The sequence below is a fragment of the Nicotiana sylvestris genome, chromosome 3, assembly GCF_000393655.2.
Source record: "Nicotiana sylvestris chromosome 3, ASM39365v2, whole genome shotgun sequence".
Lineage (NCBI taxonomy): Eukaryota > Viridiplantae > Streptophyta > Magnoliopsida > Solanales > Solanaceae > Nicotiana > Nicotiana sylvestris.
Window position 1 is genome coordinate 193,662,581 of NC_091059.1, and position 13,758 is coordinate 193,676,338.

The window sequence follows — 13,758 nt, forward strand, 5'->3', positions numbered from 1 at the left end:
GATCGAGAAAAAAAAATATAAACTGGAACTTGCGGAGGTGAAGGCGAAACTGAAAGAGGTAGAAGAAGAAAAAGAACAACTGGAAGAATGATTTAAGTGGTTGGAGCGGAGAATAAATAGCAATCGGGGCTAAACATTGGCATGTATGTGTTTAGTGTATTTTTCATATTTCATGTATTTTTATTATGTTGGCCTGCTATATTTGTGTTTGTGATTGTGTTTGTACTGTAGTAATATTTTCCTTGTGTGTTGTACTAAATTTTATTTTAATTGAAGTAGAAGTTAAGTTTAAGTGCTTGTGTTGTACTAAATTTCATTTTATGAAACTATCAAACGAATGGAGAACTAAAAAAAGTAATGCGCATATTCGATTAAATAATATTGTTAATGTATACAAAAATATTATTTACACCATGTCAATGTGTCCCGCATCCGGTGTGTCTCAATGCAGCCGCTGGCCTGAGGCGCATCCCCTCCCGCCCGGGTACGCTATCAGGATCATCATCATCAAGTCGTCTCCTTATAGCTGGATGCGGCGCAGGATGACATGTATCGGTGGTGTTGTTAGCTCCAGTAGAAGGCTACATAATAATATGAAACTTAGTATAGAAAACTACATAACAATTCACAACAAATTATATTGTCTTACCATCATCGTCTCTAGATCCTGAATGTAGTCATTTGTCGCTGCATCGCATGAAGCCTTAAAAAGGAAATTAATAAATTAAAGAAAATAAATAAGTTACAGTTAACACAAATTCAAATTCAATACTAATAAACTCATACCTACGCATGTGATGTGGAGCCATAACTCAGTCGGCACCCACTATAAAAATCTCGGGTCAGTCGATCCTCAACAGTCATAGACGGGCCTGGGAAGTATCTACCCCAATCCACTCCTTGAATATCCGAGCCCGTGATCAATAACTGACCCGATGGGGTCACCTGCGATGGCACTAGAGTGCGATAAATTCCAAGGCTGTAAGACGGCATGTCCGTCTCATGCATGCCACATGCCATATCAGCAGCAACATCATCAGCAGGAGCCTCAACGCCCCCTTGCTGGGGACCACCTCCTCTCTGCCCACGACCACGTCGTCGGCACCACCAGCTAGTCGGGCACCACCAGCTCGTGGGATACCACGGCCTCGCTGGTACGTTGTTGGGTCCATATAATCAGCCTCGTGTGTCAAACGTTGATCCGATCGGGCTCGCTGCAGTGTCTGCGCAGCCACATCCATGAATCGACGACTATACTCCTGCATGGCCACAGGATCGTGGATATAAATCTGCATTTGCTGCCCCATATGATAGACGATATGCAATCCAATCGCCTGCACAAAGTAAATAATATAAACTATATATTTGGCACTAAATTATAGCTATATAACTAATAATAATAGAAAACATACCAGTGCCTCGTGTCTCCCAGCGTATAGGACGTATCGACCGTGTGCCTGATGAATTGGGTTCCCGATAAAAAGTGGGGAAACAGTGCGGTACCATGCCATATAACGTGGAATAGGAAAGTGCTGCGGAGGTGGGGTCAAGTCCCTCGCCTGTCCCAGGTACCCAACTGCTCGTTAAGCCATGCCATAAATATGTCGTCTGCCCTGGACCGATCATCCCTCTCATAATGTAAAGCATGCCATGCAGGCGGAGTCGGTATAGGCTGAGGCAGGCCAAACTGACGAAATACCCGCTCGGAGGCATGATGCTTGACAATATCGAGGCATATGAGCAGGATAGAAGCCCTCCAAATATGTCGGCCAAACCTGCAATACGCTGGCAGGGTACCTATCACCTCATCGGTGTACGACGTCTAGATGAACTATCAAATAAGAACACAAACCGTTAGTGTGCATCACTAAGTTAATCTATAACAGGTAAGTTTAGTTAGATATTCACCTGTGCGTCTTCCAGCAGATCCAACACATCCCTGCAGAGGGGGAGATTATGATGGGCATCATACTCTCGTAAAAAAGTACGATGCATAACCCACCTACAGGCTAGAGGGAGTTGCGGAATTTCTACATTAGCTGGTAGCTGTGGTAGAGGTGGCTGAAACTGCAGAAATCGCTCCCAGACCCAAACCTAACATACAAAGTTGACGTAAAGTATAAGATTAACTATAACTTGGTAGAATTGTAACTAATGGGCATATTATTTGAATATGTTGTCACCTGTAGAAGCGGCAGAAAGCCACCAATGTCTCTCTGTGTGCCGATGCAAGCCCGACACATCTGCCTGTACAGATATGAGATGACAGCACCACCCCAGCTGTACAAAGATGTATCCTCGAACCGGGAAATATGATGCAGAAAACGGAGGCTCATTAGGTTCCCCGAAGTGTACGGGAACAAGACCCCCCCCCCCAAATAGAAGGAGCAACAACAGCCTCGTATATCGCTGTACATCCACCTCCGCAGACTCATCGGTGATAGTATGGTGGATCTGCACCAGGTGGTCTCTAATGGGGACCAACTGTATATGACTGGACCCAGACGCTACCGCCTCGTCCTCCGGCATGAAACCCGTGAGCTTGTGCAGCATATCCCAATATGCCTGCCGCGAATAATATCACATGGTCGCAGACAGTAAAACTGGCAAGCCATCAGCGGACAGACCATATAAAATCTCAGCGTCCTGGAGTGTGATGGTGGCCTTGCCGATGGGCAAATGGAAAGTGTGCATCTCCGGTCGCCACCGCTCAATCAAGGCCATGATCAAAGCATAGTCGAGCTCTATCCGGCCAATCCTAATAATCCTATAAAATCCCATCTCCTCCAAGTAATGAACCACGCGGGGATGTAGAACGCGGGGAGGACTCAAAAACTCCAACAATAGATCCACTCTCCTAGCCCGGAAAGTCTGCGTAAGCAACTGTCCGTCCCATATATACTCGGATCTATGCTGGGGCTGTAGGGCTAATAGATCCAACGTCCGGGGGCCGGGATGTATAGTCGCGTCCATGTCGTCAACTGTAAACTATCATTAAACTATCATTAATAATTATGTATATTTTTTAATAACTTAATATATAATAATGTATTTTTATTATAATTTAAACTCATATTTGTTAATAACTTAATTGTACAAATTATATTTATATATATATATAATTATGTGTTTTTATTATAATTTAAATTTATATTTTATAATAACTTAATTGTACAAATTATATATATACTAAACTATCATTAATAATTATGTGTTTTTATTATAATTTAAATTCATATTTTTTAATAACTTAATTGTACAAATTATATATATATATATATATATATATATATATATATATATATATATAATTATGTGTTTTTATTATAATTTAAATTATTATTTTTTAATAACTTAATTGTACAAATTATATATATATATATAATTATGTATTTTTATTATAATTTAAATTCATATTTTATAATAACTTAATTGTACAAATTATATATAATTATGTATTTTTTATTATAATTTAAATTCATATTTTATAATAACTTAATTGTACAAATTATATATATATATATATATATATATATATATAATGTATTTTTATTATAATTTAAATTCATATTTTTTAATAACTTACTTGTACAAATTACTAATTATGTGTGTTGTTACAATTATTAACTTAATTGTACAAAGTTTGTATTTTCAACTACCAGTATAAGATACTTAAACAAAAGGAATTCTAAGCTAAAATACTACACATTACTTCGCTACAATGCTCTAAATTTTACTACGCTATAAGGGTCTACGTTTTACTACGCTAAAAAGATCTGGATTTTACTACGCTAAAAAATAATCTAAACTAAGCATAAACAACAAATAAATTTAATTGCAAATAAAATACAAAACGGAATGAAAAAACATATATATAAATCAGGATATTAATAGACAAATTTATTTTACTAATTTATATTTTTTTAGAAAACACTAATATTAAATCCGGATAAATTTAACATGCTAGTTTCGAAGAAAAAAACACAAACCGAAATAGAACACATACAAATCAAGTAATATACATTATTATAAATGTTTCAACTTAAAATAAATCGAAATACCTCGATTTAGAATTTTGGCAAAGCAAAAAGATTGAAATTTTGACTCCGAAATTGTGAATCAACAATAGCACGAAACTCTACTCGAATGTGGGACCTACATTCTTCGAGTTTTATGTGTCGGGGGACCCAATTTTTTTGTTTTTTTAAGAAACGGGCAGAATCGGTGGAGGACCAAGAAGAGGGGAAGAGTTTTAAAATAATGGTGGATGGATGAATTGGAGAAGAAGATAGTGGGGTATAAAATATCTATGTATAGCGCCACTATAGCTGGCGCTATACATTAATGATGTATATATAGCGCCAGATATTATGGCGCTATATATAAAAAAGGTCATTTTTTTACCACCTATTTGTGTAGTTTGAGTCCAAAAAAACAATATTTTGGTTTCGGACTCAATATTGTAAGAGTCTAGTTTTTGTAGAATTAAACTAATGAAATAAATTAATCAACAATATTATATATTTATAAAAACTAACTTAACGACATAAATTAAACATACATGGCAAAAAATTTATATATGAGGGTGTATTATATTAGTTGGGAGGTGTTTATAAGAGGGAAAGACATATCTATTTTTGTCCTTAAATTATTTTTACCAATAAATAGACCGATAGTAATATGGAGATCGATTTGGTTTTAAGGTCTATGAACAAGAGAGAACCATAAATATCTAACAGATGAGTTTTGTTTGCAAGAAATAATAAATAGAATAAGCTTATAACCTCATTCAACAACAAAATTCTATTTTAATGAGATCACTCATCATATATCATGAATAATTGTGAAGAACGTTAACGGCAAAGGTTGTGACAGCTTACTCCATGAATTGCCAAAATAAGGGTGGATTTGGCCAAAGGATGTTAAGCAACTGATTACTAGTATAAGAAGAGAGCACATAGGATAGGCAAAAAAGAAACATTATTTGAGACTAGACTGAGATATACACTAGTATTGGATAGGGGTTCCATTTTGGGGTTAACTTTTTCTTTTTTCATCTAGGCCCATGTTATTTTGTGCGGAAAAAGGTTAAATATATTCCTGAACTATTTGAAATAGTTTAAATATATCATTCGTTTGAGTATCCGTTCAATTATACCTCTACCGTCATACTATTGTACTAATTTGCCCCTAGACGGCGCGACACGTGGCAAGCTAAGAAAGAAATAACTCACCCCCAATTTAATACCCGAAAACCCAACCCTTAATACCCAACCCATTCAAATCATGACATAGCAGTTGGCAAAGAGCCAAAGGACCATGAGCCCGTTTGGATTGGCTTAAAAAAATTGGCTTAAAAGCAGTTTTTAAGTGTTGGAGCTTATTTTATAAATAAACAGTTACATGTTTGGATAAAAGTGCTGAAACTTAAAAAAAATTGTTGAAGTGTTTGGCAAACAAGTGTTGGTAAGCACTTTTTCGTATTAAAAAGATAAAAATATCCTTAAAGTTGTTAACATTACGATGACATGATACATCACTTTATTTTTAATTAGGGGTAGAGTGTAAAAAAATATAAAAATAATTGAAAGAAAACACTTTCTCTTTTAATTGGTTTTGTGTAATCTGGAGTGTAAATCCAAATTAATTAGAATCCGAATATTATTGTCAAATATCAGTTAAAAAATCAAAAAAGAGAGAAAAGATGGGAGTATTATACTTATTTATTAGAGTAATACTTTTCTGGCCGGAAAGTTAATTATTAACAGTTCATCAAATGTCAGCTTTTAGTTAACGCCGAACTCCAATTGATATATCCATGGAAAGTGTTGAAGAGAAGTGCAGAAAAATGAAGATGAAGCAGAGATGAAATGGAAAGAAGAGAACGACAAAGTGAAGGAAATAGAAGTACAATGTTTTAGGGTAACTTTGGTATTATAAAAACTTATAAGGGATAAGAGGGTAATTTTATTGGTCAAACTAAAATGGCTTTTAAGCCAAAATAAAAAAAAATTGGGTCAGTCAACTTGTTGCTTACCTTTTTTAAGCACTTTTTAGTTTTTTGCTTTTTTTTCCGCCAAACACTCCAAAAAATCAAAAAGTGCTGTTGGTCAAACACCCTCCATATCTTTTTTCATATCTTTTATTTCTTCGTCAAACCCACTTCGGCCGACTGCTGCAGCCTCGCCGGGGAAAACCCCAATCAACAGGACTTCAATGGCGATAGAGTAAATACGAACCAGCCAACAAAAGAGAAAAAAAAACCTAGATTAATTTATTTTCTTGGAGTGGGACTTTCTGGGCAAATAACACATGAGATTTGCTCAAATCTGACTAGATTAAACATTTTTAGTAGTGCACTTTTTGATGTAATTCCAAGGATGAAGAAAAGAAAGAAATAGAAAGGGAAGAAAAGAAAAAAAAAGTTCCGGCAAAAGGCGATAGTTTCAGATGACATCAGATGAAGCTTGAAGCTGGGGAAGGGCATAGTTAATGGTAGAAAATAAAGTCGCCAAAAGAAGGAATGTCTTCCATTTCAACTTATTACTGATAATCTCCCAATGGTGTTAAAGAAATTAATCTTTACAGCAAAAAAAAAAAAAAAAAAAAAAAAAGATATACTACTATCTAGTGTAACTGTGTTAGCCATATAATAAAGCCGTCGGCAAAGGAGATTTGGCATATCATTTGGTGAGAACGGGTTTACAGCAACTCCCGGTTACATCCAGTTAGGGCAGGGGATTTTCCCTTTTATTTTATTTTGGTAAACTTACATAAAACAAAAAGTGGACACTTTGTCAAGTTTTTAAATGTCTCAATGTAGAAATTTTTATATTTGAATGGGGCGGGAATTAAAAAGTGGGTTTCGGATATTATAATTAGGGGTGGGTTATTTCTTTCTTAGCTTGCCATGTGCCCCGCCATCTAAATTAAGGGCAAATTAGTACAATAGTATGACGATAGAGGTATATTTATTTAAACTATTTCATATGGTACAGGAATATATTTGACCTTTTCCGTATTTTGTGCAAGGCCAAGTTCCTATTGCTTAAAATTCAAATGTCTCTGCTTGCTTCTTTTTTTTTTATTAATAAAATACAACATAAGATAAAAACTACTAGTTCTATAGAAATTAATTTTAGGGCTTTAACACATTTGACTGGTTTGCGAAAAATAACTATAGCCGCTAACTAAATATATAAAGAAAATATATTAATGATTATGGGTGTGTTTGGTATTACGGAAAATATTTTTCGTGAAAAATATTTTCTTAAAAAACAAGTAGTAATCTTATTCATTTTCCGGTGTTTGGTACGCAAATTAAGGAAAATGATTTTTCAAGAGTATTCATAAATAATTTAGATATAATAAACATAAAGTCATAAATTTTCAAACCAATAACCTTCCGGACCCACAAATTTCATAAACTTTCGAACCGATAAACTTTCAAAACCGCAGAATTTTGAACCCGTAAACTTTATAATTTCTAAACCCATAAACTTCTAAACACATAAACCTCTGAACTCATAATTTGGGAACTTGTAAAATTTTGAGCTTTTAAACCGATAAATAATAAAATTAAAACTGAAAAATATATTTTAAATTTTTTTCGGGGGGAGGGGAGGGGGCGGGGCAGTAAAACGAAAAAAACAGAAATTTAAATTACAAAAAAAAAGTAAAAAAAAAAAAATTGTGCGGGGGTAGGGGGTGGGTGGCGTAAAAAAATGAAAAAAACAAAACTTAAGGTAATTTTTTTTTTTCGGGGGAGGGGTGAAGGGGTAGTAAGGTGGGTGGTAACGGAAAAACTGAAATTTGAAAAAAAAAAAAAAAAAAAACTTTTTTTGGAGAGGGGGAGGGGTGGGTTGGTGAGGGTGGGGAAGGTGGAGAAGGAGGTTTGGAAAATGTTTTCCTTCTCTTGATAAGGAAAATATTTTTCAAAACATTTTAGCCAACCAAACATGGGAAAATTGGAAAACATTTTCCTTCGTACCAAACACACCCTATGTATATTATACATTAATATACAAAAAATATATATTTACCGGCTATTATTCTAGAAGCGCGTGTACCGGATAAAAACCTTTTAATTGATTTTGTTTTATTTTCATCTAGCCCGTATAAGGAATTTGGGTAAGGGCCAAGGTCCTATAGCCCAAATCTTCCTAGATAATTTTTCGACTTGAAATATATATCATAGAAGAGTCTAGTTTTACAGAATTAATCTAATAAAACAAATTAAATAGAAATATTACTAATATATAGATGTAATAGTTAAGCTTCCTGAAAGTTACTCGGTCCATCTTGTTTGGACCCAGTAACTTCGAATTATAAATTCAACTCAAATCAAACTTTTTCAATTTTTTGAATTAATAATGTACACCTCTTACTTAAACCTTGTAATACCCACCAAAGATACGTCACCAAAGAAGGAACTAACAGATGCTGATCTCCTGCAAAATCCAGCTTTAGAACGAGAACCTTTTAACACTTCTGCATATTTCACTATGTCGGTTTTCTGGACTTTTTCTGACTCATCTTTACTTATATTTTCTTGAGGTGAATCAGTCAGACGATTTGAGATATAATCCAATCTTCCAGAGCCTGATGACGAACCCCCATCACTATTTCTCCTACTATCTATCGAATAGTTGTTATTTTCTCCTTTGTCGCTCCTTGAACTTTGAGACGCCGAATGTAACTCCAGAAATTGTTTGGATGAACCAGAACTGTACCCTGGAGAATAACTAGAATGTCTTGCCACATTATCTTCAACATTGTGCACCATGTCCATGGAAGAACTCCGACTAAGATGGCGATCCTTTCCCCGCACTAATCGCATAAGCTTACTAAACACCTTCTTTTTGCCTGAAGTCTTACGAGGTGATGACTTATCAGTAGAAGTGTCATCAAATTCACCGGAGTCTGTAAAAAAGGATGTTTGAGACGATGACCAATCCGAATCAAAATCAGTAACACTGATCTCCCTTTCCCCCTGACTTTCTTTATTTGCATATTCAAGAATTAGTTGCTTGGCTTTCTCCTCTGACTTGGGGCTTAATGTTTTACTGAGGTCTCTTGCAATTGTTTTTCCTGCAACAGGCTGTAAGTTCCTCAGCTCGTACCGCAAGCAAGCATTTATCCATCGGAGATAGACTAGTTCCTCAGCATCATTGCACCGATCTGCTTGAAGCCGGTCAACTTCCTTCGCTAAATCTTCATTTTGCTTTCTCAACCGTAGAGTTTCTTCCTTCAGTGCTTCTGTCTGCGGCAAGAATCATTTAATAAGTACACGCTAACTAGAAACATATAGGGAAAATGAAATGTAACATGAATAAAATAATTACTTCTTCATCTTCCAACACAGAAGCAGCAATGATCTGGACAGATTCTAATCTATGAGCCAGTTCTGAATTTTCTTTTCTTAAACTGTGATTAGATTTCTTTAACTCATCAGCCTGATTCTCCAAATCCTTGAGTTTTCGGAGCTTTAACTGGACATCAGATTCAGCTTCAACGGCCTTCTTTTCCTCGTCGTGCAACTTCATAACTTTTTCTTGAAGGGTTAAAATCTGTTCCTTACTGTGATCAGCTTCTGATCTCAGTTTCTTTTTGAGTTGCTTTATCTTGACTTTTGCAGCATCGAGTTCAGAAACAACTTTTGCATAATCGGCCACTTGAGCCTCTAACCTCAACTTATCTGCGCTCAATGACTCAATCTTGAGATCAAAAAGCTTGGCTTCCATATTGTTTATTTTTAGTTGATTTTGAAGCTCCATGATAGCAGTTTCTTGCTCCTTAAGACCGTAATACTCCAGCAATTGGATTTCGAGATTCTTCTCTCTCTCTTCGAGAGTTTTAACAATATTTTTCAGGCTCTTAATCTCTTGATCATGGTTAACCATTTCAACAATTCTATATTCTCTAGGTGAATCTTCATACTGCAACAGCATTTCAATTTCCCTCTTTGAGGTAGATAACCGGAGTTCCTTTACAAGTTCATTGAACTCGGGCAAGAGAAATCCATCTCTATTGCTGTTGAATATACCACTGCTAGATGGAAGAGGTGTAGAATTCTCAATAATGTGTTTGCAGATGTGGAGGTCCTCCTGCAAGAGAAACAAAAAAGTTATTACCTCACAAACAGGACAACAATCATATGTTATAGGAACAAATTAAAGATTCGCTCTAATTCCGCTCATCGCAGTTTCTTTTCTTCTGGTCGATTAGCAACTAGCAAGTTTCTTAATTCATGTTTTTAGATCACCAAAAAAGTGAAATGCATTAAGCACATCTAAAAAGGCACAGCAAAGGGGAAAGTTTTGAAAATAAAAGGAAATTCTTTTGAGGAGAAATCAAGGCATTCAAAGTTGAAGAAAACAATACCAAAGATATCGACGCAGTAGTCTAAGATTTTTCTAACTTTTTTATGCAACTGTAACCGAGAGAAATTTAGAAAAAGTAACGCACAAAATAAAGCCCGTGATCTTCAGGCTCTCAAATAAGTGATAAAATTCATCTGCACATACATGTCTAAGGAAGAGCCTATAAATGCGCATTCATGTGCAGTTGATTCTCGAACAGTAAGAGCTCAGACTGACGCCCCTATTCCCTCCTATTAACTCCTTGACCTTTTCTCATCCTTACCGTAGAGGACTAGAGCGAGCTGGCTAAGACGCATCTTTTGCTTTCTTTGCATTTGGTATTTGTCCCGAAAAGAGCTGAAAGCAGACTTGGACTCATTGAAGAAAGCACTTGAGGTGAAGACCAATGAGTGTTTGCAACAACTACACACCTCTTAACTATATTTTTTACTATGGAAAAGGGTCAAAAATATCCCTATCGTTTGCTAAATGGTTTATAAATACCCTCCGTCCATTTATCCGTTGAAAAAAAATACACTCTGTTCATCTATCCGTTCAAAAAAACACACGAAGTTAATTCTATTAACAAAAATACCCCGGCGACTAACGACAAAACTGATGGAGTGTGCTTTTTTGAACGGATAGATGGACGGAGGGTATTTATAAACCATTTAGCAAACGATACAAATAGTTTTGGCCCTTTTCCGTTCATTAAATAACATGACGATTTTTAATTGGACCACGGGGCAATCTTTGACTAGAACAAAAAATGAATATTATTTCAACTCATTTACCATATCCGACCCCTTTACAAAATTGGGTAGTATCTATCATACCCATTCTCACTCATCTGATCTCCCCCTTTCTTCTTCTCCAATTGGGACACTGCATACACACAATAACAAATTAATTAAAGAATAGATAAAACCCAAAATCAAATAACCCGAAATTCAAACCAGATTCTGAAATTTCTCCAATCAAACCCAGGATAAGTATTGAAACTCTTAAATGGAAAATCAACAAATACATTTGGGTTGTTAAGTAAGAAGACAAGGATCAAAACAAACCAAAAATCTGAAACAAAAAAACTGAGTCCAAATACTAAAATTGTCCAAATATATCAATCAAATGTAGGAGAAATATTAAAACTTTGAAAGGGACAAGTAATGGAAATCTTTGGATTGTTCATAAGAAGACAAAAAAGCCACGAAATAACAGAGAAAAAATAACTACATATAACTGATACAAGCACACAAGAAAATTGAAACCAAGGTGCTAAAAAGCTTGAAATTATCACATTTTGGGATAAAGATTGAATCTATAAAAGGTAAAAAAAAAAAAAGAGTAAAGGGTTACCTTTGGGATGTTCATAAGAAGAAGATGAGGACAAAGAGCCATGAATTGCAGATGAAGTGAAAGCCAAAACCATATTTTCAAACACAAAGAAAGATTTGTTTTAACAATTGAAACGCTAAAAATTCTTTGTGAGATGAGAGTGGGTGTGTTGGGTGATAAGGAAAAAGAGAGGGGGGAAAAAAGCAAAGAAAAAGAAAGAAAATAATTAGGCGGGTAAAATAAATAGGGTCGGACCAGGTAAATGGGTAAAAGATTGCAGTAAAAGAATGCCTCGTGGCCCAATTAAAAATCGTCATGTCATTAAATGAACGGAAAGGGGCCAAAATTATCCCTATCGTTTGCTAAATGGTTTATAAATACCCTCCGTCCATCTATCCGTTCAAAAAAACATACTCCATCAGTTCTGTCGTTAGTCGCGGAGGTATTTTTGTTAATAGAATTAACTTCGTGTGTTTTTTTGAACGGATAGATGGACGTAGTGTATTTTTTTGAACGGATAGATGGACGGAGGGTATTTATAAACCATTTAGCAAACGATAGGGATATTTTTGACCCTTTTCCGTTTTTACTAATACTAACTAGTAGGATTTCAGAAGCTTTTCCACACAAAGAGGGGAGGAAGTGGTTGCTGCCAACTTGCTAGATGAGCGGACATCTGAGCTAAACAATGCATTTATGGATGGCTCGAGGCAGGGTAAAAAGAAGAATTTTTTCTCATTAGCCGAGGAAAGAAGTAGCAAAGGAATATGAAGAAAAACGTAGGATAGGAAGCACTATTTGTTTACACCAGATTTCATAAGTTATCAATCGAAAAAGACAGCCCTTCTTTTCTCCTAAAGGAAAAAAATAGTACGTATCAAATAAGGAAAAACCATGAGTTTATCGGTAGTCACGCTTAATAACTTTCAGGAAGAAATCACTAACACATATTGTTCAATTGCCACTACTCCAACTATTAGCCTTTGCAATTTTGAACAACTACTAGTATTAGTTATTGCCTAAAATTTCATAAACAATAAAACAACAGGTGATAATCCAGCGACCTTACGTTCTTGTCTGGCACAGTAGAAACTGATTTGCGGGAGGAAGGTGATATTGGAGCTGCATGGGAAGCGTGATCATCATTTGTGAGCTCAACACCTGTAACTCAACCCACAAATTCAAAATATTAGAAAGGAACTCCGGAAAAAAGAATGGAACAGAAATATTAAAGCAAACACCTAAAAATGGTGCTCTAATTAATTAACCTGTTGAGCAAGGAGGGGGAGATGAATTTGAGGGCTTGATTCTTTTGGTTCTAAAAATGGTATAAATAATTCCACCAAGAGATACAACCAAAACAACCCCAATTTTCAAGAGCACGACGGGCCTTATGTTCCTATTGTCTCTCACCATTATTAATTTGTATCATGAGAAAGATCATATGTTTCCCTCATCTTCGTCATTGGTCATCTAAATAGCCCAAAAAGAGAAAAATCACAAGGAGGGATCAAGATTCCCAAGAAATTGAGGGGTCCCAGAAGAAAGAGAGAGGGGGATTAGCTGATGAAACAGGGATAAAGTTTTAGAATACATAAAATATGATGTGGATTGTATGGTTACAATTTATATGTTTAGGTTCCGTCTCTGTTTCTTCTTTCACTTGGGTGTTGCATGACCAACTTTTCAATATTCAACCGTACAAGTTTTGTAATAATCCAGAACGAAAATTTATTACTACTAGTAATTGTTTATAGACTAGCTTATTTTGCGAGAATGACCTTTGTACAATCTTTTTATTTATTGGTGATATTTCAATATCTATATACTCTTAGCTTTTCTAAATAACTTTGTTCACCATCTAATTATTTATATGCATGCAGTTAAAAAAGGGAGACAAATCAAAACGAACATTGCGTTAATGGCGTTATTATAGATTAATGTTTATCTCTTAGGCCAACAAATGATAGGACTTAGTTATAATCACTGTAATACTCTCAACAGCTTTCTATTTACGGGTTGCAGTAGTTATATCGAATAAAATTTGTTACATCATATCCGT

At 35.4% G+C, this 13,758-nt stretch overlaps 1 protein-coding gene across 3 annotated transcripts; it reads right to left on the reverse strand.

Moving 5' to 3' along the window:
• Positions 1-8,286: 8,286 nt before the first annotated feature.
• LOC104238038 (protein CHUP1, chloroplastic) lies at positions 8,287-13,255 on the reverse strand. Of its 3 annotated transcripts, XM_009792322.2 has the most exons (5): positions 12,965-13,009; positions 12,766-12,857; positions 11,156-11,246; positions 9,345-10,106; positions 8,287-9,262 (listed from the first exon to the last, which is right to left on the reverse strand). In XM_009792322.2, the coding sequence occupies exons 3-5, from the start codon at positions 11,156-11,158 to the stop codon at positions 8,384-8,386; spliced, it is 1,644 nt and encodes a 547-aa protein (XP_009790624.1). In that variant the 5' UTR covers positions 11,159-11,246; positions 12,766-12,857; positions 12,965-13,009; the 3' UTR covers positions 8,287-8,383. The 3 variants fall into 3 exon arrangements, with proteins under 3 accessions (XP_009790624.1, XP_009790609.1, XP_009790616.1); XM_009792307.2 differs by lacking the exon at positions 11,156-11,246 and having other exon boundaries at positions 12,965-13,255; XM_009792314.2 differs by lacking the exons at positions 11,156-11,246; positions 12,766-12,857; positions 12,965-13,009 and adding an exon at positions 10,527-10,603.
• Between the last annotated feature and the right edge of the window lie 503 nt (positions 13,256-13,758).